The 26,213-nt window shown below is 43.6% G+C and overlaps 1 protein-coding gene across 4 annotated transcripts in view; it reads left to right on the forward strand.

Moving 5' to 3' along the window:
• Positions 1 to 26,213, forward strand: part of LOC137368770 (uncharacterized) — a 244,694-nt gene that overhangs the window by 212,956 nt on the left and 5,525 nt on the right. For all 4 annotated transcript variants that reach the window (XM_068028966.1, XM_068028968.1, XM_068028967.1 and 1 more), the window contains one exon: positions 17,118 to 17,256. In XM_068028966.1, coding sequence (XP_067885067.1) covers positions 17,118 to 17,256 — 139 coding nt within the window. The remainder of the gene's footprint in view (positions 1 to 17,117; positions 17,257 to 26,213) is intronic.

The following is a 26,213-nucleotide window of genomic DNA, read 5'->3' on the forward strand; positions in this document are numbered from 1 at the left end:
CCCAGCAATCTCCTCCCTTGTTTCCCATAGCATCCTAGAATACATCTGGTCAGGCCCTGAGGAGTTATCTACCTTATTGCGCTTCAAAACCTCCAACATCTCCTCCTTTGTAATGTTGATATGCTCCACGATATCGCTGTTCCCTCCCTTGAACTCACTAGCTTCCAGTGGCGCGGTGGTTAGCACCGCAGCCTCACAGCTCCAGCGAACCGGGTTCAATTCTGGGTACTGCCTGTGTGGAGTTTGCAAGTTCTGTGTCTGCGTGGGTTTTCTCCAGGTGCTCCGGTTTCCTCCCACAAGCCAAAAGACTTGCAAGTTGGTAGGTAAATTGGCCATTATAAAATTGCCCCTCGTACAGGTAGGTGGTAGGGAAATATAGGGACAGGTGGGGATGTGGTAGGAATATGGGATTAGTGTAGGATTAGTATAAATGGGTGGTTGATGGTCGGCACAGACTCGGTGGGCCGAAGGGCCTGTTTCAGTGCTGTATCTCTAAAACTAAAACTAAAACATGCCCTTCTCCACGGTAAATATGGACGAGAAATATTCATTTAAGACCTCGCCCATTTCCTGTGGCTCCACACATAGATTACCACACTGATCCTTAAGGGGACCTACTCTCTCCCTAGCTACCCTTTTACTCTTAATATACTTATAGAATCTTTTAGGATTCTCCTTTATCTTATTTGCCAGGGAAATCTCATGGGCCCTTTTCACCCTCCTAATTTCCTTCTTAAGTGTAGTCCTACATCCCCTATACTCCTCGAGGGACTCGCTTGATCCCAGCTGCCTATACCTGACATGTGCCTCCTTCTTTATCCTGACCAGACCCTCAATATCCCTCGTCAACCAAGGTTCCCTCCACTTGCCTAAACTTCTGACACCATGTTCTATGTGGTGCAAAAAATGGCTACTGCCAAAATCCTTAACTTATGTACCATGACATCAGAGGTCACATGTGTATGGCAAGCCAAAGTGTACAAAGGTATTTGTCCAAACAAGTTGCTGCTTCCTGCTGGACCAGGAACATATAACTAACCAGGGATGTGAAGATATGGCCGAAGAGTTAAGGTTGCGCCATGCTGAGGTCAGGACCGTTTGCCTCAGTCCCTGCTCGAGTCCCAACCCAAACTTGACTGGCGTTGGGGTGGGGTGTTGTAATTTAAACACCTGCAACAACTTAAGGTGGCAGCGATTTCTTCCAGCTTTTGCAAGGACTTGCGAAGAACGGAACAGACAAGTGGATAATATTCCTATTTCACATAAACTGGGTTTATATGAATGCAAGTTCTTTATTTTAGTGGGATACTATCTCAGAATGTAACAAGCTGCATGCTCGGTATTTAAGGTTTTATGGTACATTTTCAATTAGCTTGAAATCTTGCCACAGGAATACATGATTCTGCCTAACTGAGCTTCTGGAATGCAAAATTTAACAGACTACAAAGACTTCTGTGTAATCAAGTCAGATGTCCCAATAATTCCACAACCCCTGCAGGGAAGGCATTCACTTTGAATTAACTTGACCTAAATAAATGTGAAATTCTGGCATTAATACTGACATTGGAGCTTGTTCAGTTAGTGCACGAGTCATTTAACTTAACCTTAAAGAGGAGATTTCTTATGCTGAAATCACACTGCTGCATTTAACACCCTTTTCCTGCTCCAGTTCTGCCTGCCACCATTTCACCATGGCACCACACCACAGATTCCTTACCTGTTGTTGCACTGCACTGCAGACAAAGTTGTTCAATTAAAAAGTGCTTTTTTTAAAAAATGGCTGACACAAGAGCCACAACATCATATTTTCACCCATGTGCGAATCCATAGTGATTTTCCTAAGTGACTTCTTGCTGATATTACTGTTCCAACTGCTCCTCTGGTTTCTTCAGCAGGAGTTGTGGAGAGCTGCTGATGCTTAGATGAGGGCCCTTGCGTAGTGTGTAGTTGGTGGCCTCTAGGAGCTCGGGCCTGTGAGGATCTGGCTGTTGAGCAAAGCGTCTTGGTTTCTGTCGAGGCAGACCGGCCCAGCTGGCTTTGTAGCACCATGACATGCAAGAGTGCAGTTGTGCTGTATTGCTAAGAGTGGACAACATACTCCAATACCACACTCATAGTGCTGTGGCTCATCACTCCCACTGTTCTACGGGAGAGCACACTACAGGAAATCAGTTATGCAATTGCGGCACCTTATTCATGTGGTCCTCCAGTCTTTCAATGGAGTGGCGACAATGGAGCCCAGGGCATCAAAAGCACCAGTTTGAGCTTCAATTGAAACTGCAAGAGTTAATAACACGAGGCCCCAGCTGTAGCATCCATACAGGTAACTACACACTGCACGGTAGACTGCAGAATGCTGATGGCTGTGCCAGAATGACACATACATTGGAAGCACATCCCTCCAATGTTTGGACATGGAATGGCAACTACTTGGCAGGTTTTCCAATACTTTAAATTATTGAATATTTGAAGGCTGGCCTCTTAAAGTTGATACTTCTGTGCTCCTCCGAAATGCTAGGAGCCTAACACATAATCTCCTCTCAACAAGATCCTGCTGATTTGTGCTGTCTCTTTTCACCAAGTATAGACCCCACTGGATCACTATCTATGCCGTGCACGGGGCCAATTTCTGTCCTGGTGTTTGGGAGGGACAGAGGAAGTGTCCTTCAGGATGATTGATTTCTTCTCATTGTTATTCTCATGGCCCAAGGCCTTCAGATGGATCAAGAAAAGGGAGAGAGAGAGAGAGAGAGAGATAGAGAGAGAGAAGAATCAGCATGGCACAGAAAGACTAGGCAGTAGCACGTGATTGGCAGAATGCTGCAGTTCCATGTTGTTAACTCCCTGTATGTGTGATTTGTTGATGAAAGAGAAATGGTATAAATAATAGGCAGGCTCACTACTGAACATGACCTTCAGCCTCGCCATTGTCAACACTCCTTGCTCTGCCTGTTCTCATGGTGTCTATATATCCTCCTCCATCTGGGTGAAGGCTTGAATAGAGGCTGGCTCTCCCAGGTTCTGGTCCATCCCCTGTTATTATGAGCCAGCTTCTCCTGCAAAAAAAGAGAGCTGCTGAGTAGCTCTTGAAAAGAGTTGAGCAGATATGTGGAGCAGCTTCATATAGTTTGCATGCTGTGAGTAAAGCAGCAAGTTGTGAACAAGGAAATAGTTCTAGTGTGAAATGAGAAGCAAATGGCAGAGAAGCAAAATGCTCAGCAGTTGCCACTTAAAAGCTGTTGTGCCTGTTGTGAGAGTAATAGCAACAGGTGAATGTGTGAATGAGACAGACAGGTGGTATAGTTCCCCTTGCAATTGGTGGACAAGCAGATGATGCAGGAGAGGGGAGTGTTTCAAGCACCTGGGGAAGGGTGTGAGTTGTGCTCAGGTATAATGCAGAGAAATAGAGATAGAAAAGTCTCGTGTTCACCACTGCTGTCAAGCCCCAATCACCCCCATCACCCCGAAAAACGCCAATCATCCCAATCACCCACCAAAACATCCCAATCACCCCCATCACCCCTGAAAACCCGAATCACCCACCCCAAAACCCTAATTACCCTCATCATCCACCTCAAAACTCCAATCACCCCCATCACTCACTCAAAAACCCTCAATAATCTCGATCATCCAAGAAACAGCAATAACCTCCATCACCCACCCAAAAACCCCAATCACCCCTGAAAGCCTGAATTATCCCCATCATCCACCCAGAAATCCCAATAACCTCTATCATCCACCCAAAAAAGCCCAATAACCTCCTTCACCCACCCAAAAAAGCCCAATAACCTCCTTCACCCACCCAAAAAACCACAATAACCTCCTTCACCCACCCAAAAAACCCCAATAACCTCCATCACCCACCCAAAAACCCCAATCACCCCTGAAAACCCGAATTACCCCCATCATCCACCCAGAAACCCCAATAACCTCCATCATCCACCCAAAAACCCCAATAACCTCCATCACTCACCCTAAAACCCCAATAACCTCCTTCACCCACCCAAATACCCAATAACCTGCTTCATCCACCCAAAGACCTCAATAACCTCCATCACCCACCCAAAACCCCAATAACCTCCTTCACCCACCCAAAAACCCCAATAACCTCCATCACCCACCCAAAAACCCCAATAACCTCCATCACCCACACAAAAACCCCAATAACCTCCATCACCCACCCAAAAACCCCAATAACCTCCTTCACCCACCCAAAAACCCCAATAACCTCCATCACCCACCCAAAACCCCAATAACCTCCTTCACCCACCCAAAAACCCCAATAACCTCCTTCACCCACCCAAAGACCTCAATAACCTCCATCACCCACACAAAAACCCAATCACCCCATCAGCCACCCAAAAACCCCAATAACCTCCATCACCCACACAAAAACTCCAATTACACTTGAAAACACGAATTTCCCCATCATCCACCCAGAAACACCAATAACCTCCTTCACCCACCCAAAAAACCGCAATAACCTCCATCACCCACCCAAAAAACCCCAATAATCTCCATCACCCACCCAAAAACCCCAATAACCTCCATCACCCACCCAAAAAATCCCAATAACTTCCATCATCCACCCAAAAACCCCAATAACCTCCATCACCCACCCAAAAAAACCCCAATAACCTCCATCACCCACCTAAAAAACCCCAATAACCTCCATCACCCACCCAAAAACCCCAATAACCTCCATCACCCACCTAAAAAACCCCAATAACCTCCATCACCCACCCAAAAAACCCCCAATAACCTCCATTACCCACCCAAAAAAACCCCAATAACCTCCATTACCCACCCAAAAACCCCAATAACCTCCATTACCCACCCAAAAACCCCAATAACCTCCATCACCCACCTAAAAAACCCCAATAACCTCCATTACCCACCCAAAAACCCCAATAACCTCCATCACCCACCTAAAAAACCCCAATAACCTCCATTACCCACCCAAAAAAAAACCCAATAACCTCCATTACCCACCCAGAAACACCAATAACCTCCTTCACCCACCCAAAAAACCGCAATAATCTCCATCACCCACCCAAAAAACCCCAATAATCTCCATCACCCACCCAAAAACCCCAATAACCTCCATCACCCACCCAAAAAATCCCAATAACCTCCATCACCCACACAAAAAATCCCAATAACTTCCATCATCCACCCAAAAACCCCAATAACCTCCATCACCCACCCATAAAAACCCCAATAACCTCCATCACCCACCTAAAAAACCCCAATAACCTCCATCACCCACCCAAAAAATCCCAATAACTTCCATCATCCACCCAAAAACCCCAATAACCTCCATCACCCACCCAAAAAAACCCAATAACCTCCATCACCCACCTAAAAAACCCCAATAACCTCCATCACCCACCCAAAAACCCCAATAACCTCCATCACCCACCTAAAAAACCCCAATAACCTCCATCACCCACCTAAAAAACCCCAATAACCTCCATCACCCACCCAAAAAAACCCCAATAACCTCCATTACCCACCCAAAAACCCCAATAACCTCCATTACCCACCCAAAAACCCCAATAACCTCCATCACCCACCTAAAAAACCCCAATAACCTCTATTACCCACCCAAAAACCCCAATAACCTCCATCACCCACCCAAAAAAACCCCAATAACCTCCATTACCCACCCAAAAACCCCAATAACCTCCATCACCCACCTAAAAAACCCCAATAACCTCCATCACCCACCTAAAAAACCCCAATAACCTCCATCACCCACCCAAAAAAACCCCAATAACCTCCATTACCCACCCAAAAACCCCAATAACCTCCATCACCCACCCAATAAAACCCCAATAACCTCCATCACCCACCCAAAAACCCCAATAACCTCCATCACCCACCTAAAAAACCCCAATAACCTCCATCACCCACCTAAAAAACCCCAATAACCTCCATCACCCACCTAAAAAACCCCAATAACCTCCATCACCCACCCAAAAAAACCCCAATAACCTCCATCACCCACCCAAAAACCCCAATAACCTCCATCACCCACCCAAAAACCCCAATAACCTCCATCACCCACCCAGAAAACCCCAATAACCTCCATCACCCACCCACAAAACCCCAATAACCTCCATCACCCACCCAAAAAACCCCAATAACCTCCATCACCCACCCAAAAACCCCAATAACCTCCATCACCCACCCAAAAACCCCAATAACCTCCATCACCCACACAAAAACCCCAATAACCTCCATCACCCACCCAAAACCCCAATAACCTCCATCACCCACCCAAAAAACCCCAATAACCTCCATCACCCACACAAAAACCCCAAAACCCCCAATAACCTCCATCACCCACCCAAAAACCCAATCACCCCATCACCCACCCAAAAATCCCAATAACCTCCATCACCCACCCAAAAACCCAATCACCCCATCACCCACCCAAAAATCCCAATAACCTCCATCACCCACCCAAAAATCCCAATAACCTCCATCACCCACCCAAAAATCCCAATAACCTCCATCACCCACCCAAAAAACCACAATAACCTCGTTCACCCACCCAAAAACCCCAATAACCTCCATCACCCACCCAAAAATCCCAATAACCTCCATCACCCACCCAAAAATCCCAATAACCTCCATCACCCACCCAAAAATCCCAATAACCTCCATCACCCACCCAAAAAAACACAATAACCTCGTTCACCCACCCAAAAATCCCAATAACCTCCATCACCCACCCAAAAACCCCAATAACCTCCATCACCCACCCAAAAACCCCAATAACCTCCATCACCCACCCAAAAACCCCAATAACCTCCATCACCCACACAAAAACCCCAATAACCTCCATCACCCACCCAAAACCCCAATAACCTCCATCATCCACCCAAAAAACCCCAATAACCTCCATCACCCACACAAAAACCCCAAAACCCCCAATAACCTCCATCACCCACCCAAAAACCCAATCACCCCATCACCCACCCAAAAATCCCAATAACCTCCATCACCCACCCAAAAACCCAATCACCCCATCACCCACCCAAAAATCCCAATAACCTCCATCACCCACCCAAAAATCCCAATAACCTCCATCACCCACCCAAAAATCCCAATAACCTCCATCACCCACCCAAAAAACCACAATAACCTCGTTCACCCACCCAAAAACCCCAATAACCTCCATCACCCACCCAAAAATCCCAATAACCTCCATCACCCACCCAAAAATCCCAATAACCTCCATCACCCACCCAAAAAACCACAATAACCTCGTTCACCCACACAAAAACCCCAATAACCTCCATCACCCACCCAAAAATCCCAATAACCTCCATCACCCACACAAAAACCCCAATAACCTCCATCACCCACCCAGAAACTCCCAATAACCTCCATCACCCACCCAAAAAACCACAATAACCTCGTTCACCCACCCAAAAATCCCAATAACCTCCATCACCCACACAAAAACCCCAATAACCTCCATCACCCACCCAAAAAACCCCAATAACCCCCATCACCCACCCAAAAAATCCCAATAACCTCCATCACCCACCCAGAAACCCCAATAACCTCCATCACCCACCCAAAAATCCCAATAACCTCCATCACCCACCTAAAAAACCCCAATAACTTCCATCACCCACCCAAAAAACCCCAATAACCTCCATCACCCACCCAAAAAACCCCAATAACCTCCATCACCCACCCAAAAAACCACAATAACCTCCTTCACCCACACAAAAACCCAATAACCTCCATCACCCACCCAAAAAACCACAATAACCTCCTTCACCCACACAAAAACCCAATAACCTCCATCACCTACACAAAAACCCAAACCCCCCCAATAACCTCCATCACCCACCCAAAAACCCAATCACCCCATCACCCACCCAAAAAATCCCAATAACCTCCATCACCTGCCCAAAAACCCGTAAAATTCCAGCCCATGTAAAGATGTTTTACTACATCAAATGCGCTATATGGGCAAATTGTTGCTTCACTGCCTCCAGTATACTATGCACTAGCCAGCTGCATTGGGCTATGTTGGGATCATCACTCATGGAAGAAGCCTTAGGCTTCCACGCTTAATAAGATTAAAGTTGTGGACAAGGTCATGTTTATGGGTATTATTTACATGGACGTCCAGAAGGCATTTGATACAATTCCTCATAAGAGATGGTTAGCTAAAGTTGAAACACATGAAATTGTATGCAGATTGTAATGAAGACCCCTACCTGCCAAGAATGAGGCATATTAATTTTGTCATATGAACATTAATTTTAAACTGTTGCTGGAGTGAAGAAATATCTTGTCTAAAGAGATCACCAGACATTTGGATGGAGGACATTTGCATACTAAGAGACAGTGCTTGGAGAGACAAAAGAATTGCTCACTGATTCAATTAACAGAGATTGGGCTGGGCAATGGTGACCCACATCTTGTCGGGGTAAGAGACAGCACTACACCCCCCCACCGAGAGCTTTAGAATCCACAAACACAGGAGTGATTAAGTCAGCTGGTCAACTGACTAACCAGCTGGACAAGGCTTTTTGAACTACACAGGACAGTTCGAAGACAAACTACACATTGCAACTGAACCTGGAACAAGAGAGCCTCTCTGCCGGCTGGCTGTCTCTCGCTTTCTCAGAAAGCTCCGGACCCACCAAAGTCACTTAAACCTCAAGAGAGGAAAGATTCCTACATTTAAACAATTAAAGAGTGCACTGGGCCCCAATGAACAGCAGCTAGCAAAATTGGATACAAAATTGGCTTGGTGATAGGAGGCAGAGGGCGGTAGTGGAGGGTTGTTTTTCAGATTGGAGGCCGGTGACCAGTGGTTTGCCGCAGGGATCAGTGCTGGGCCCTCTGTTGTTTGTCATATATATTAATGACTTGGATGTGAATGTAGGGGGCATGATTAGTAAGTTTGCAGATGACACCAAAATTGGTGGTATAGTGGACAGTAAAGAAGGTTGTCTAAGGTTACAACAGGATATAGATTAACTGGGAAAGTGGGCAAGGGATTGGCAAATGGAATTTAACACAGACATGTGCAAAGTGATGCATTTTGGGAAGTTAAACCAGGGCAGGACATATACAGTGAACGGCAGGGCCCTGGGAGTGTTGTTGAGCAGAGAGACCTTGGGGTGCAAGTACATAGTTCCCTGAAAGTGGCAACACAGCTGGACAGGGTGGTGAAGAACGCATATGGCATGCTTGCCTTCATTGGCCGAGGCATTGAGTACAAGAGTTGGGACGTTGGTTAGGCCGCATTTGGAGAACTGTGTGCAGTTCTGGTCGCCGCACTACAGGAAAGATGTGATTAAGCGAGAGAGGGTGCAGAAAAGATTCACAAGGATGTTGCCTGGTTTGGGGGGCTTGAGTTATAAAGAGAGATTGGATAGGCTGAGTCTGTTTTCCCTGGAGTGAAGGAGGCTGACAGGGGACATGATTGAGGTATATAAAATTATGAGAGGCATAGATAGGGTAGATGCCAGAGTCTGTTTCCTATGGTAGGAGTGACTAAAACTAGGGGGCATAGATTTAAGGTGAGAGGGAGGAGGTTTAAAGAGGATCAAAGGGATAAATTTTTAACACAAAGAATAGTGGATATCTGGAATGAGCTACCTGAGGAGGTGGTGGAGGCAGGAACAGTAGGGACATTTAAGAGGCATCTGGACAGGTACTTGAATGAGCAAGGCATAGAGGGATATGGAATTAATGCAGGCAGGTGGGATTAGTATAGATAGGCATTATGGTCGGCAAGGACGCGGTGGGCCGAAGGGCCTGTTTCTATGCTGTACAACTCTATGACTCTATGACTTACCAGCAATGAAAGACTCCACACTGAACTCAAAGGACTGTAAATACACCCAGCTATTGACTCAAACATTTCCCCTTTATTCTTTCTACTTTTCCTGTCTCTATCTGCGTGTGTGTTTATTGCATATGCATGCTAGCGTGGTCACATTGCGTATTCGTAGCCATTACCTGAATTAGAGTTTAAGATTAATAAACTTCCACCTTTCTTGTTTAAATCTAAGAAAACCTGTCTAATTCATTTCTTTGCCTTACAGTTGGAAAGCTGTGAACAAGGATTCACTGAGGGGCGCTAAAACACAGTGTTTTTAAAATTAAACCCTGTTCTGGTTAAACCAGGCAAAGGCTGAGAGGGAACCCCTAGACCCCTTTCTCACCTGGTCGTAACAAAATTATTAGGCTGGCTGAGCATTGGGAGACAGAAAGTAGGGATAATGGGCAGGTACTTTAATTAGCAGGATGTGACTAGTGGTATGCTGCAAGGAGCCTCAACTATTCACAGTATTTATTAATGACTTAGGTGATGGGATTAAACAGCCACCTATCCAAATTTGCTAAGGACACAAAGACAGGTGGTATTGTAAGCAGTGGAGATGGAAGTATAAAATTATTACAATATATTGATAGATTAAGTGAATGTGCAAAACTGTGGCAAATGGTTTCTATGTAAGCAGGTGTAAGGTCAACAATTTTGGATCTGAACAGTGAAAAGCTAGGAGCAGTCGAGGTCCAAAGAGACACACGCAAAATAATGTGGATGCTGGAAATCTGAAATAAAAACAGAAAATGATGGAAATGATCAGCAGGTCAGGTAACATCTCTGGAGAAAGGAATAGAGTTAAGGTTTCAGGTCAATGACCTTTCATTGGGTCCAAAGAGACTTAGGGGTCCAGGTACAGAGATCATTAAAATGTTATGAACAAGTTCAGAAAATAATGAAAATACTAATGGAATGCTGACCTTTATATTTAGAGGGCTACAATACAAGGAGGGTTAGAACACATGCTTCAGCTATACAAATCCCTGGTGAGAGCACACTATGAGCAGTTCTGGGCACCACACCTTCGGAAGGATAAGGAAGTGCAGCGCAGGTTTGCCAGAATGATACCTGGACTCCAAGAATTAAATTACAAGGAGAGATTACACAAACTGGGGTTGTATTCCCTGGAATTTAGAAGGTTAAGGGCTGATTTGATCAACGTTTTCAAAATATTAAGGGTAACAGAGAGGGTAGATAGAGAGAAACTATGTCCACTAGTTGGAGAGTCTTGACTAGGGGTCATAGCCTAAAAATTGGAGCCAGGCCTTTTGACAACAACAACCTGTATTTATTTAGCACCTTTAATGTAATAAAACATCCAAAGGCACTTCACAGGAACATTATATGCAAAATTTTACATTGAATCACTTAAGATGATATTAGGGTAGTTGGCCAAATGCTTTGTTAAAGAATTAAGTTTTAAGAGGTGTCTTAAATGAGGAAAGAGAGGTCGAGAGACGGAGAGGTTTAGAGAGGTAATTCCAGAGCTTGGGGCATATGCAGCTGAATGCATAGCCACCAATGGTGCAGCAATTAAAATCAGGGATGCTCAAGAGGCTGGAATTAGAGGAGCACAGATGCCTCAGAGGGTTGTGGGATTGAAGACTTTACAGAGATAAGGAGGCATCAGGCCATAGAGGAATTTGAAAACAAGGATGAGAATTTTAAGACCAAAGCATTGCTTAACCGGAAGCCAGTGAAGATCAGCAAGCACAGGGGTGATGGGTGAACAGGATTTGCTGCAAACAAGGACACAGGCAGAAAAGTTTTAGATGACCTCAAGTTTACAGAGGGAGGAACATTCAGGAGTGCATTGGAATAGTCAAGTCCAGAGGTAACAAAGGCATGGATGATGCTTTCAGCAGCAGATCAGCTGAGGTAGGGGCAGAGTCTTACAGTATCACGGAGCTGGAACTAGGCGGTCTTAATGATGGCGTGGATATGTGGTCGGAAGCTCATCTCGAGATGAAATATGACACTGAGATTGCGAACAGCTTGGTTCAGCCTCAGACAGTGGTCAGGGAGAGGGCTGGTGTCGATGACTAGGGATCAGAGTTCATAGTAGGATCGCGGGTGACAGAAATGGCAGCCCACAGAGCCATGGCGATCTCCCGCACACAGCTCATTTAAATAGCTGGCGCCGTTTTTAAAGGGCAGCCAGCCCTGCCGGCAAATTTAAATTTTTAAAGAGACCCCCCTCCCAAGATGTACGGAGTAAAATTCTAACGTCCCTTTCCCAGTCTCCAATAACAGTTACATTAACTATTTTCCCTTTCTCCGCCCCACCCCCCCCAAAATGCTTACCTTTTAAATCTGACCGTTCCCCCCCCACAAATGTTTAAAGTTTACCCCTTTCCACCACCCTCTACACACATTACAATGATTTGACCCCATCGCCTTGCACCCCCTGCACTATAAATCTTAACTCCATCCCCCCCCCACCTTCCCCAGACAGGGAAGTGAAGGCACAGGGGTGCCAGCCACCACACTGAAGATCGCTGCAAACATAATTGTATTCATTTTATTGATTTAAATATTGTAATTCAGGTCCCGGCACCCAGCGGTGGTGGTGGGGGGGTGGGGGGGGGGAGGGAGGGTGGGAGGGTGGCGGGGTCACGGAACTGTCTTCTGGCGGCACCCCCTGCCACAGAGCCTGTTGCCAGGGGCCCAGTAAAATCCCAGCCAATGAGAGAGTTGAGGGAGATGGTGGTGAGTTAGGTGTTATCAGCATGTATATGAATATTAACGCTGTGTTTTCAGATGATGTTCGAGAGGCAACATGTAGATGAGAAATAGGAGAGGACCAAGGATACATCATTAGTGGACACTAGTGGTAATGGTCTGAGAGGAACAAGTGCAGGTCTATGCATTGCTTATGATTAGATAGACAAAAATGGAATCAGGTCAGATTTAAAAGGTAAGTGATTTGGGGGGGGGGGGGGAAAGGGAAAATAGTTAATGTAACTGTTATTGGGGGCTGGGAAAGGGATGTTAAAGAGCAGTCCCACCCAGCTGGATGACAGTGGAAAGGCGGTGGAGGAGGATGGAATGGCCAACTGTGTCAAACGCTGCAGACAGGTCAGGAAGGACAAGGAGGGATAGTTCACTTTGTCACAGTCACGTAGGATATCATTTGTGACTTTGATAAGAGCTGCTTCGGTACTGGGCCGGGGGTGGAAACCTGATTGGAGGGATTCAAACATGGAGTTTTGGGAAAGATAGGTACGGATTTGCAGGTGTCAACACGTTCAAGGACTTTGGAGAGGAAAGGAAGGTTGGAGATGGGATGGTAGTTTGCAAGGACGGTGGAGTCAAGCGTTCTTTTTTGATGAGAGGGATGATGATGGCCATTTTTAAGAAGAGGGACAATAACAAAAAAAAACTTAACAATATTGGCTAACATGGGGAGCAGGAGGGGAAGTTGGGTGGTCAGTAGTTTAGTGGGAATAGGGTTGAGGGAACAGGACATGAATCTCATGAATAAGATGAGCTCCGTGAGGGCAGGAGGGAAATAGAAGAGAAACTAAAGAAAAATCCAAGTTCAGGGCTAGGGCAGCGCGGAACTTTAGAAGTTTGACTCGTTGGACTAGAGGAAGGGAGGGAAGCGGCAAAGGCAGTTGATGTAATGGTATCAATCTTAGTGACAACAAAGTCTCTGAGCTGCTCATATTTATTGTTGGAGGTGAGGGTGGGTGAGACAGGGGACAGGAGTTTAAAAAGATAGTTTGCAGTAGAGAAAAGAATCTGGGGGTTATCTTTGCATTCCAGGACGATATTGAAATCATGACCAGTTTTAGCAAACACGTTTTGTGTGATCCAGCCAAATCTGGCTAATCCAGTTGTCCACCATATCCATTTAAGTCTGCATTCCTTGGACTCAAGGGAGCGGTGATGAGATTCAGACCAGGCAAATGGCCAGGGTGAGAGAGAGTAACAGTTTTACTGGGGACTATGGCATCAAGATGAAGGTGAGGGTGTGGTTAAGCAAATCGGTAGCAGAGGGCCAAAGGTTAGACAGTTGGGATCTTGAAATTGCAGTTGTTTGGGAATTTGGGAGAGTGTTTTCCAGGGGTGGACACAGAAGGAAGTGGGGTTGGGATTTGGGAGAGAGATGTGGGTGGAGAGTGATACAAGCAAGTGATCAGAGATAACCTTATCTGTGAATGATACAATGGGAGTAGAAATGGAACGTGAGATATCAAGGGGGTGGCCATGAATATGGATGGGGGTGTTTACATGGAGTGAGAGATTAAGGGAGGCTAAAAAGTCAGTGAACTCAGAGGAGAGGGAGCATGATGAGTTGGGATGGAGATTGAAATCAGTGAAGATGAAAAGTTGATCGATGCAGAGGCTGAGGGAGGTAAGGAGGTAAGGTACTTGGGTAGGCAGTAGAGAGTGAGGATTTTCATTGAGGTAAGAGGGGTGGAACAAGGTCAGATTCTCGATGGAAGAGAAAGTACCAAAGAGCAAGAGGACTAAGCAAGGTGAGATTTGGTGATTAGAGCTACATCGCCACCATGACAGTCATGATGGGGAAAGTGAAGGAAAGCATAGCGAGGTGGGGAGGCTTCCTGTAGGGGAAAAGTGTCATCACCCCTCAGCCAGGCTTCCGTCAAGGCCATGATATTGATGCAATCATCCACAATAAGTTCATGGAAGGCAAAAGCCTTGTTCACAAGTGAACGGGCATTCTGGAGGGAGATGTGGAGAGGTACGGTGAGACAGTAGAATGGGGCAATTGGGGTGGAGTTTGCAATGAGGCCTTAATTGTGATAAGCCTTCGGAGGATGCCAAGAGAGGCACAGGGGGAGGGAAGGAGTCAAGCCTGAGGCAGTGGCCGGAGAGCAGGAAGGTTGAGGAGTACTGAAGGGTTAGTGTAGGGATTTGGGAGGACAGAGTACCTGAGTGGGGAGAAGTGAAAGGAGGCATGATGATTAGAGAGAAGGGTCTTGGAAAGGTAAAGAGAAAAGAACTAAAAAAAAGTGGGGGAGTAAAAAGTGGAAATGCAAGTGATGGGCTTGGATCCAAATTAGCAGCCAAACTGCACATGCAAATGGACACATAGAAAACACAAGTTACATAGGCCTGGAGTGAAATAGAAAATCCTGCTACACACTAAGAACGATAGAAACGTTATAACTGTCTTCCTCAAACAGCAATTGATGCTAGACCAATTCTAAATTTTAAATCTGAGATTGATATATTTTTGTTATCCAAAGGTATTAAGGGTTATGAGCTAATGTGGGTATCTGGAGTTGGGTTGCAGATTAGCCATGGAGGAATTGACTCCACGGGCTAAATGGCCTACTCATTTTCCTATGTTCCGAAGATTATATTTTCAGTTTATAGGCTGCTTCAATTGGAACAGTGCTGTAGTATTCAGTGAACAGTCTTTTCCTAGGAAGGAGGTTAGCTTTCTCAAAGGCCTCTCTCAAGACCAGAAAACAGAAATTGATTTTCATTCTAGCACTTTTGATCTCTGTCTCTGTGAACTGATAACTCACTCTCTATTTGAACTCCTTCATGCTTCGTTCGAGACAGTGTCAAATTTCCTTTGTTAATGAGATGAAAGTTACTTTTCCATTAAACTTCAGAATGCTCTTTCAAGCTGTGTGGAACAGTGCTTTAGCATAAATATGTCTGCTCACTTCTGCAACAACTTGGCCAACCGTATTCTATATATTCTTGATTGTGACTCTCCTGAACAGCGGAAACATACTTTTAATTTATTTTATTGTATCTGATTTTGAACTTCTATATAAAAACAAATGAATCCATCACATTATGAAAGGATATCTGTACAGTTATCAATACCACATAATCACCTTTTTTTACCTTTTGTTGTGTTACAATGCCTGCAATTTTGCAGGGAGCTTTCCATCATGTGATTTCATGTAGTTCCAAATCACTAACATCATTGATGGAGAATGCTGTGATTTTGCTGTCAAAATAAAGGTGAAGGTCATGGTACTCGCCAATATTTATGTACAGATGGTACAACGACTTCAGGCTAGGGGCACTGTGCAGTTAAATAAGAATATCCAAAAGTAGCTGTTCGCTTTGCATGAGTCTGCTGCTAGATATGTAAAAGCTGCATTTTGCTGTCTGCCTTACCAATGACATGCATTGAATGTCACAGATGCTCTGCTCGAACAAAACTATTCATGATGTCATTGGTGTAGATGACAATGGGGAGTTTTCCACAAAATTTCTGCTTCGAGTTATATGTAACTATCAGTTCTGAAGTATAAAGTGGGAAAACAGTAGAGAGTTGTCTGCTCATATTGTTTAGGATCACAAAGCACAGCATAAGTCTTCCATCAGTTGATATTAATTTATCCATTCACTGAAGTACACTGAATGGTTGGAGGTGCGTCTTTGAGATGAAATGTTAAACCAAGGCCCCCATCTGCCCTCTCAGGTAAATGTAAAAGACCCCATGGCCTGTTTAATGAAAAGGAGAGGTCTCCCTGTGTCTTGGCCAATATTTATCCCTCAACCAACATCAACAAAAACAGATTTCCTGATAATTTATCTCATTGCCTTTTGTAAGATCTTGCTGTATGCAAATCGGCTGCAGCATTTCTGCACAGGTGTGACTACACTTTAGAATTAGTTCATTGTCCTAAAGCATTTCACAACCATTCAGGTATCATGCAAGGTGCTTTATAAGTGCAAGTGCTTTCTTTCTAATTTACATTCATAAAGAAAAATGATTGAGTAATTCCTACATAGGAATGCACAAAGTTTAGCTTTGGAATATTGATCAAATCCAAATTTAATCCAACAACGGCAACTTGCATTTATATAGCATCTTAAGCCTAGTAAAAACCTCCCAAGGCGCATCACAGAGGCGTAATCAGACAATATTTCACAACAAGCCACATAAAGAGATATTAGGACAGGTGACCACAAGCTTGGTCAAAGAGATAGATTTTAAGGAGCGATTTAAAGGAGAGTAGAGATACAGAGAAGTTTAGAGAGGGAATTACTAGAACTTAGGGCCTAAGCAGCTGAAGTCATGGTGTCCAATGATGGAGTGATGAAAAGTGGCCATGATTGGTGGAAAGCAGATATCTCAGAGATCCAGCCATCAGATTTTTTCAATTTGCTCGCCTTCCAAAACGAGATTCCAGATTGGTAGAAACCCAAATAATTTGAAGTCTCTGATTCAAATCACATACCAATAAAAAGACACACAGATCAACTCTAATCTTCAGATTACATTGTTATCTTGTCTGCACAGGTACTAATCCATCCGAAGTCTCAGTTTTCGGTCTTCAGGCATGGAAATTTGGTTTGCTTTCAGCTGTTGTGCCTGTATTTTTGGCTGTGGAGGCTCTTGCTCTTGCCATTTACTGCACCAAATGCAAAAAGAGAGGCAGGTAAGACCTTTTAGTTTTTTCACATCTGATCTTTCATTACCTAATCCATTGAACAGGTCATTTGAAATGCGACATACAGCTTTGCCAGTACTATTCTGGGATGTATCATGTCGATGAAATCTTCTGTTGAAAAGACAAATGAACAACTCGTCCTGCCCACCTTTCAATCAGTGTACTTATTGATCACAAAACGAGATGAAACATTGCATCAAGTTAGAGTTTGGAACCAATTAACCTGGTTACTCAGTCAAGACAAATAGTGAAAAGGAGGATATTTGGGGAGACAGAAAATGAGGCAAATATGGGATAACATGTTGAAAAATGAATATAAAAATGGATTTTTATGTGTTTTATATTTCAGGCAAAATATTGAACAACAACAACAATTGGAGTAAGGATGAAAGGGGCAGGATAGCAGGGATCATTTGCAGTACAACAGTGCTTTTAATTGTTCGTTTTCCACAGCAGGTTCCACCATAGGATATACCAGCTATATTCCCAAGCAGGAAATTAAACTTACAAAAGATGCATCTGAGTTTTTGAAGAAGACATTGGTCAATAATAAAAACGTCATTGAGAAAATGAAGCATTTTACAGGCTTCTAAAACACAAGACTGAAGTGAAATTTATAACCAAGAATATAGTGAAAATTGTCAGAGCTCAGGGGATAATACCAGTGGGCTACAAAATGGGTCGTGAGTCTGTGGAATTGACTTACCCCAGAGTGCGGTGGGTGCCGGGATATTGAGTAAATTTCAGGAGTAGACAGATTTTTAATTAGTCATGGGCTGAAGGGTTATAGAGAACAGGCAGGAAAGTGGAATTGAGGCCAAGATGAGATCAGCCATGATCGTATTGAATGGCGGAACAGGCTCGAGGTGCTGAATTGCTCCTGCTCTTAGTTCTTACGACCTTATGACCTTATGGTGAATGTGATTTTAAGCATTATAACAGGATAAAGATGTAAACTGGTGAATTATAGGCCTGTTGCCTTGTCATCAATAATCAGAAATATACTACAGCCATTTATAACTCAGGCCAGGTATTGTGCGTACAGAAGCATGGCGTGCAGCAAACCTCCCTGTCATTTTCAGCATGAGACACAGTCCATTTTAACATTTGAAGAACAGACTGCTGAAATTTCTGGAGCATTTCCTGATCCTACTTATCACTTAAAGCAAGTTTGCGTCCCTTGCTTACATTTTCATTGAACAACTGTTGAAAGCATTTTTTTTCAGAGATACAGCGCTGAAACAGGCCCTTCGGCCCACCGAGTCTGTGCCGACCATCAACCACCCATTTATACTAATCCTATACTAATTCCATATTCCTACCACATCCCCACCAGTCCCTATATTTCCCTACCACCTACCTATCCTAGGGGTAATTTATAATGGCCAATTTACCTATCAACCTGCAAGTCTTTGGCATGTGGGAGGAAACTGGAGCACCCGGAGGAAACCCACGCAGATACAGGGAGAAAACTTGCAAACTCCACACAGGCAGTACCCAGAATTGAACCCGAGTCGCTGGAGCTGTGAGGCTGCGGTGCTAACCACTGCGCCACTGTGCCGCCCCATGTTGGGGACGTTTACGGCCTGCCCCCAGCCTCCATTTTTTTCTCATTCCACCCTGCTCAGGATGTCAACATATCTGCACATTCACCACCCTGCACCCTCCCCCCCACCCAAATAGTACCCACTACAATGCCAACAAGTCAGCTATAAGGATCCTGGTTGTGTCCTGGTTTTGACTGATTCTGTGCTGCTTGGTTGTAATAGGATTTGGTAGGGATGTCACCAGCTAGGTTTGTAGGGGGCATCACTTGTACCCTAGCAGCTCCAAGGGTTGAACAGTAAGGGGATGATAGAGTGTCAGAGAATAAAGCATCATGGCAGTTCCCTGGGTACATTGCACAGACCTGCATAATGTTGTTTCTCTGTGTTTGGCCACTAGTTGTACAGATACAGTGGGATTTTGTTCTATTGACGAATGTTAGCAACTAGTATTCTGCTGCTAAAATTGACACACAAATAATTTCTTGCATGTGAGGGAAGCTTCCTCTTGTTGACTGCTGGGGCCAATGGGAAAAGTGAATATTGCTTGACACTGGAAAGTCATGTGTTGCCCACCTGCTTTATGCAGCTGTGAACTGCAGCCTGTGAGATACAACTGATGGCCCTTGTTGCAAACTGAAAGGAGCAGCTGGTAAACATTCAGATCTTGTGGTGACTTTGAGGGCCACTGGCATAGTATGCCAGACCTACTGAATATTTCCAGCATTTTCTGTTCCTAATACAGATTTCCAGCATCTGTGGTACTTTGCTCTTGTGTTATGGTATGTCCCCCTGTTTCAGCAGGCAGTAGGTCATGTTGGAGGATATTGCAGAGGTCTGCAATTATCTCTCTGGAGAAACGTAGCCTCCACCTGCACTGCTCCTCAGGTGGTCTTGGTGTCTTTTGCCTGTAGACCCTGCATACTGGGTATTGTTATGAAGATCTTTTTTGTATTAAAACTTCGTATTCTGTGTTTTTAAAAACTGAAAAAGGATTTCAGTGGACATTGAGACACCTGTAAATAGTTGAACTTTATGGATGTTTTGAAAGGAAGTTTAACAAAAGCTGAACTGGTATACAAGGACTGTAAAGTAGGTAATTTCAAGGAAACCAACAGGGGGTTGAGTTCAGAGCTACCCTCTGTTATGACAAGGGAGAATTTATGACTGGGCACGTGACTTGTTTCAGGAAGGTTTTGGTTTCAGTTTTGAACTTTAAAGCCAGTGGGTTTGGCCAAAAAACAGGCAATTGAAATTTGATTCTGACCTGCTTGGAGATCAGAAGACCCAGAAAAGTATTACCTCTATGGAAAGGAATCCTGCATTTCCTGAGAAGAAACCCTGTATTTCAAATGCGACAGATTCTTACTGTCTCTAAAGAATCCCTACATCAAATGTGGTCCCTATTGCCTTCTGGATTTAGGGAATCCTGAATATTGGAAGAAACCTTTTACTGTTATATTTCTGCTGTAGAACCAAAGAAGATCCTTGTTGCTGCACACCTGATGGAAGATCTTATGTGAAGCTTTCTACAGTTTAAGTTCTTTGAACACCTACCCATCACAGACTGTTCATCAACCTCGCCTGGAAAGACTTCGAGTGGCTTCCAACTATTCGACTTTGCTTTACCTCGACAAATCAAAGACCTTCCTTCCAGATCGCGACAGCCTAAGTTTTTTATTATTCTTTTCATTCCTATGAAACAGCTGTAAACAAAATTCCTTTTTTTCCCCTGGTTAACTGGGTTTTGGATGCCTGTGCATGAGGGCCAGGGAAAATAGGGAGCTTTAATATTTCAATTCATATATAGACTTATATCAGTATTTATAATCAGTTAATTTTATTGTTGATTAAAGAAACCTGGTTGGTGTGCTTTATTCAGAGATAAATAGAGTATCTAATTGGCTGTTTCGGTAAGTGGGAACATTTATTGATATGCTGTGACCTGTAGAGAAGTGGGACTGAATTAACTGTGTACTCCGTCCTCCTCCTGCCTCGGCCGTAACAGTATGGCCTCCTCCATACAGTACCCCAAACCTGACATATTCAGACACACCAGGTGATGGTTCTGGTAGTTGCTGAGGCTGCTGCTCCTCCTTTACTTCTAGGTCTTGCTCCATCCAGAAGAAAGAAGCAAGAATCACTCCCACAAAAGGGTAGAAGATACAATCTGGTAGCTGAAAACACTCCTGGCAAGCCAGACAGCAAAAAGTCTTGTGACCCAGTGAGCTGCAGCTGGGAGTCCTCTTTGATGCTGCTTCAGGGACTCTCATAGACCAATCCCACTAGGTTTTTCCAATGGGTTTAGGAATGAGTGAATCTTCTGCAAATTCAAGTTAAAATGCAGTGTGAGCAGGAATGACAAAGGAACACAAATTTAACCTTTTAGTTTGGACCCCGCTTGGCAGACATGCAGACACAAACAGGCCAATTATAATGCTGGGGGCGGGAATGGTGATGGAAGAGTCCAGGGTAGCCATAGAAGCAATTTTAACCCCGTAGTTTCCAGCAGGCCAGGTGGACGTGGGGCAGTCAAGATCATCCCTCTGGTGTCTATCATAAGACACCAATTCTGAAATGCAGTGAATAAAAGCAATAAATCCAAGACAACATAGATATATGAAGGAATTGGTAAGAACAAATTTCTTAGTGGTTAGTTGATTGAAATGAACTTTAGGCTTTCAGAGACTGAAATGTCTTCTTGCTCCTGTCTGTGCCTTTTGCAGCATCATTTTTTTCATGCAAACAGCATGACAGAAATTATTGATCTGTAAACCCTGATCATTCATTCTCTACAACAATGAATTAGCATTGTCCAGAACAATTACTCTATTTAGTAGTAAAGCTTTGGACTCAAACCTATGTAGGATTCACACTATGTCTCCTATTAACCCAGAAGATGGGAAATATCAATTGCGAGACTCACGGGAGTTGAAACTGAACGTCAGCAAAGGTACAAAATGGTGATAGCAAACCGGCAGCCAACATCAGGCACTATGTACCATTGGCTTTTGCTGAAGACAAGTTTCACTCCCACACTATGAAGGCTAAAGCTACTGATCAAATTGACTTTGAAGTACATGATTCACAAAGCCAAGGGTATTAGATGGGTATAATTCAGCACAAGTAGTTATTTAATCCAGAAAGACTTTAAAATAGTCCATTGTTCTTCCAGCTCCTTCGGTCAAATTCCTGAGATGATACAATCTATTATTATACGTAAGCAGCCGTTCAGCATTAAATGCAGGCAATTTTGTATTGACCTTCTAACCATAGCTAAAAAATAGCCACCAGGCCTGACATTTATACAATGAATTGCTTTGAGTTGTCCAATCATGTGAAGTAAAGCAAGAAGCTTCATAATAGCCATAAGATGTCAAAATATAATGTGATTGTAGCTTGTGAAATTCCCTTGTGGACCCAAATTCAACTTAATTCAGGCAAGATTAAACTAATATTACGGCAACAGGATAATTAGTCATAGTCATAGAGGATACAGCACTGAAACAGGCCCTTCGGCTCACCGAGTCTGTGCCGACCAACAACCACCCATTTATACTAATCCTACATTAATCCCATATTCCCTACCACATCCCCACCTTCCCTCAATTCGCCTACCACCTACCTACACTAGGGGCAATTTACAAAAGCCAATTTACCTATCAACCCTGCAAGTCTTTGGCTGTGGGAGGAAACCGGAGCCCCCAGTGGAAATCCACACGGTCACAGGGAGAACTTGCAAACTCCGCACAGGCATTACGCAGTACTGAACCCGGGTCGCTGGAGCTGTGAGGCTGCAGTGCTAATCACTGCGCCACTGTGCCGCCCACTTGATTAATAAGTCTAAAGAGTTTATTGAAAGTAAAATAATACCTAACAATTGGAAGCAGAACTATATTTAACAAACTTGGTAATGCAACTTTACAGTTCTCACAATTCTTCCTGGTCGAGTATTGGTCGCAGAGTGACATGGTCCTCTCTTTTCAGTCTTGATTCCTCGTCAGGCTGAAAACTTGGCTGTTGGTCTGTGGTTCTAACTCGGAGGTTTTCTGTTATTTTTGCACAAGGAGACATGTTTGTTTTAAATCCCTTTTTGGCCATTAGACTGCCTTATAGTTTGCCAATGGTTGGTTACTAACCTACTCTACTAGGGGCCTAATTGATAAAGTACTGGCCAATAATTACAGAAAAAAACTAAGAGTTCTATTCATTACTGTTATTATCTGCTTATGCTGATCCAGACAGTAGAAAATACGTGCAGAAAGCAATTGTTTGTTAGCCAAGCTACTGAATGTTATCAGGGTTCAGAACACTTTATTCTGCTGACTTTGCATTACAGTGAGTTACAAAATTCAACTAACACTGAACTTTCTCACAAGCTTAGGACTTAGTTTTAAACTTCATAACCATTAAGTTAAAAACCCACTCTTTAACATGATTATCAATTCATTAATTATAACTCAATCAAGGCTCATTACTTTTACAATCATCTGTTTAATATTGGTTGCTGCTTAATACATTAGTTTGATTAATACAGTACACAAAATGGCTTCTATGGTCATGTATTAGTATTAAAATGGTTTCCTTGACCTTGTTAGTTATTACAGAGGATACTGTGTGAAAATGGTCATGTTAAACTATTATCTAACTACCCAATTTTACCTACACTTGTGACAGTTATTTGCCATCACATAACTATAGTGCAGGTTCTCAATGTTGATGAAGATACAATATCATAACTAAACTGATAACTGTTGAAAACATAAGTGCATAAGTACGACTTGCAACAAAGCTGCTAAAGGTTCTATGAGGTGCTGACACCTTAATGTTTTTCATAAATACACTGTACTTGGCCAGAAGAGTTTTTATCTTGACTAATTTTTGATCAAACAAGTCTGAGCCTATGAAACAACAGATAAATATCTCCAGTAGCCCTTTCTCCTTTCAACAAAGCAAATGGAATAAATCTTATAACTGGGTTACAGCACTTCATTAAAAGGCGCAAGATAAACATATCTAACATAGCATTTCCATTTTGCTACAATGTTATTATACAGATACTGGAGGTAATCTTGACTTCAGATAACAGTGTAAAGTGCACATTGTTAATTTTGCCACCCTTTAAACATCTCTCCTATTTTCAGGCACAAGTTGTTAAAAGTATGTTTGTGGTTTTGGGTGGTACCAAATTATTTGGAAAAGCAGGATAGCAATGATGTAATGTCCTTAGTGCAATTTGAGATGAATAAATAACAGGAAACAATGAATGGTTCAATTGCCTCCATAAAAATGATTTTAACAGGAAACAATATACCCTAATTTCTTTATAACATATTTCTCACAATCCTTTTCTTTCATGCAAGTATTGAACTCAGACTAGTTACAATTCCACAGGTGCCACTCGCTCTCTGGCATTTTGGTCAGTTCACCATTTTTGTGTATATGCCTCGATAATGAGTGTCGACAGACTTTGTAACTTTCAGGTGCACGGGTGCTTGATAGGATATGAAAGTAAACTAGAGAGAAAAACAAACCAATTGTAAAAGCTTCTATAGATATGTAAAAAGAAAATGGGGTAGACAGTTCCTACAGATTGGAGGGTAGCTAATGTAACCCCATTATTGAAAATGGGAGGTAGAGAGAAAGCAGGGAATTATAGACCAGTCAGCCTGACGTCGGTAGTGGGGAAAATTCTAAAGTCCATTCTCAAAGATTTTATAGCAGAGCACTTGGAGAACAGTGGTAGAATCGGGCAGAGTCAGCACGGATTTACGAAAGGGAAATCATGCTTGACAAATCTACCAGAACTCTTCGAGGAAGTAACTAGTAGAGTTGATGAGGGGGAGCCAGTGGATGTAGTTTATTTGGACTTTCAGAAGGCTTTCGACAAAGTCCCACATAAGAGATTAGTGTGTAAAATTAAAGCGCATGGGATTGGGGGTAGTGTATTGCGGTGGACAGAAAATTGGTTGGCAGACTGGAAACAAAGAGGAGGGATAAATGGGTCTTTTTCCGAATGGCAGGAAGTGACTAGTGGGGTGCTGCAGGGATCAGTGCTAGGACCCCAGCTATTCACAATATATATTCATGATTTAGATGAGGGAACTAAATGTAATATTTCCAAATTTGCTGATGACACAAAACTGGGTGGGAGGGTGAGTTGTGAGGAGGATGCAGAGTGGCTTCAGGGTGATTTGGACAAGTTGAGTGAGTGGGCAAATGCATGGCAGATGCAGTATAATGTGGATAAATGTGAGATTATCCACTTTGGTAGCAAAAACAGGAAGGCAGATTATTATCTGAACGGCTATAAACTGAGAGAGGGGAATATGCAACGAGACCTGGGTGTTCTCGTACACCAGTCACTGAAGGTAAGCATGCAGGTCCAACAGGTGGTAAAAAAGGCAAATGGTATGTTGGCCTTCATAGCGAGAGGATTCGAATACAGGAGCAGGGATGTCTTACTGCAATTATACAGGGCCTTTGTGAGGCCACACCTGGAATATTGTGTGCAGTTTTGGTCTCCTTATCTGAGGAAGGATGTTCTTGCTATAGAGGGAGTGAGCGAAGGTTTACCAGACTGATTCCTGGGATGGTGGGACTGATGTATGGGGAGACGGTGGCGAAGTGGTATTGTCACTGGACTAGTAACCCAGAGACCCACGGTATTGCTCGGGGGACATGGGTTCAAATCCCACCACAGCAGAAGGCGGAATTTGAATTCAATTAATAAATCTGGAATTAAAAAGCTAGTCTAATGATGGCCATGAAACCATTGTCGATTGTTGTAAAAACCCATCTGGTTCACTAATGTCCTTTAGGGAAGGAAATCTGCTGTCCTTACCTGGTCTGGCCTACATGTGACTCCAGACCCACAGCAATGTGATTGACTCTTATATGCCCTCTGAAATGGCCTAGCAAGCCACTCAGTTAGGGCAATTAGGGATGGGCAATAAATGTGGCCAGCGACGCCCACATCCCATGAATGAATTTAAAAAAAGATTGAGTCAGTTAGGATTATATTCGCTGGAGTTCAGAAGAGTGAGGGGGGATCTCATAGAAACCTCTAAAATTCTAACAGGACTTGACAGGGTAGATGCAGGAAGGATGTTCCCGCTGGTGGGGGAGTCCAGAACCAGGGGTCATAGTCTAAGGATACGGGGTAAACCTTTCAGGACTGAGATGAGGAGAAATTTCTTCACCCAGAGAGTGGTGAGCCTGTGGAATTCGCTACCACAGAAAGCAGTTGAGGCCAAAACATTGTATGTTTACAAGAAGGAATCAGATATAAAGGGATCTAAGGGTATAGGGCGAAAGTGGAAACAGGTTACTGAGTTGAAAGATCAGCTATGATCATAATGAATGGCGGAGCAGGCTCGAAGGGACAAATGGCCTATTCTT

The sequence above is a fragment of the Heterodontus francisci genome, chromosome 4 (assembly GCF_036365525.1).
Source record: "Heterodontus francisci isolate sHetFra1 chromosome 4, sHetFra1.hap1, whole genome shotgun sequence".
NCBI classification, from domain to species: domain Eukaryota; kingdom Metazoa; phylum Chordata; class Chondrichthyes; order Heterodontiformes; family Heterodontidae; genus Heterodontus; species Heterodontus francisci.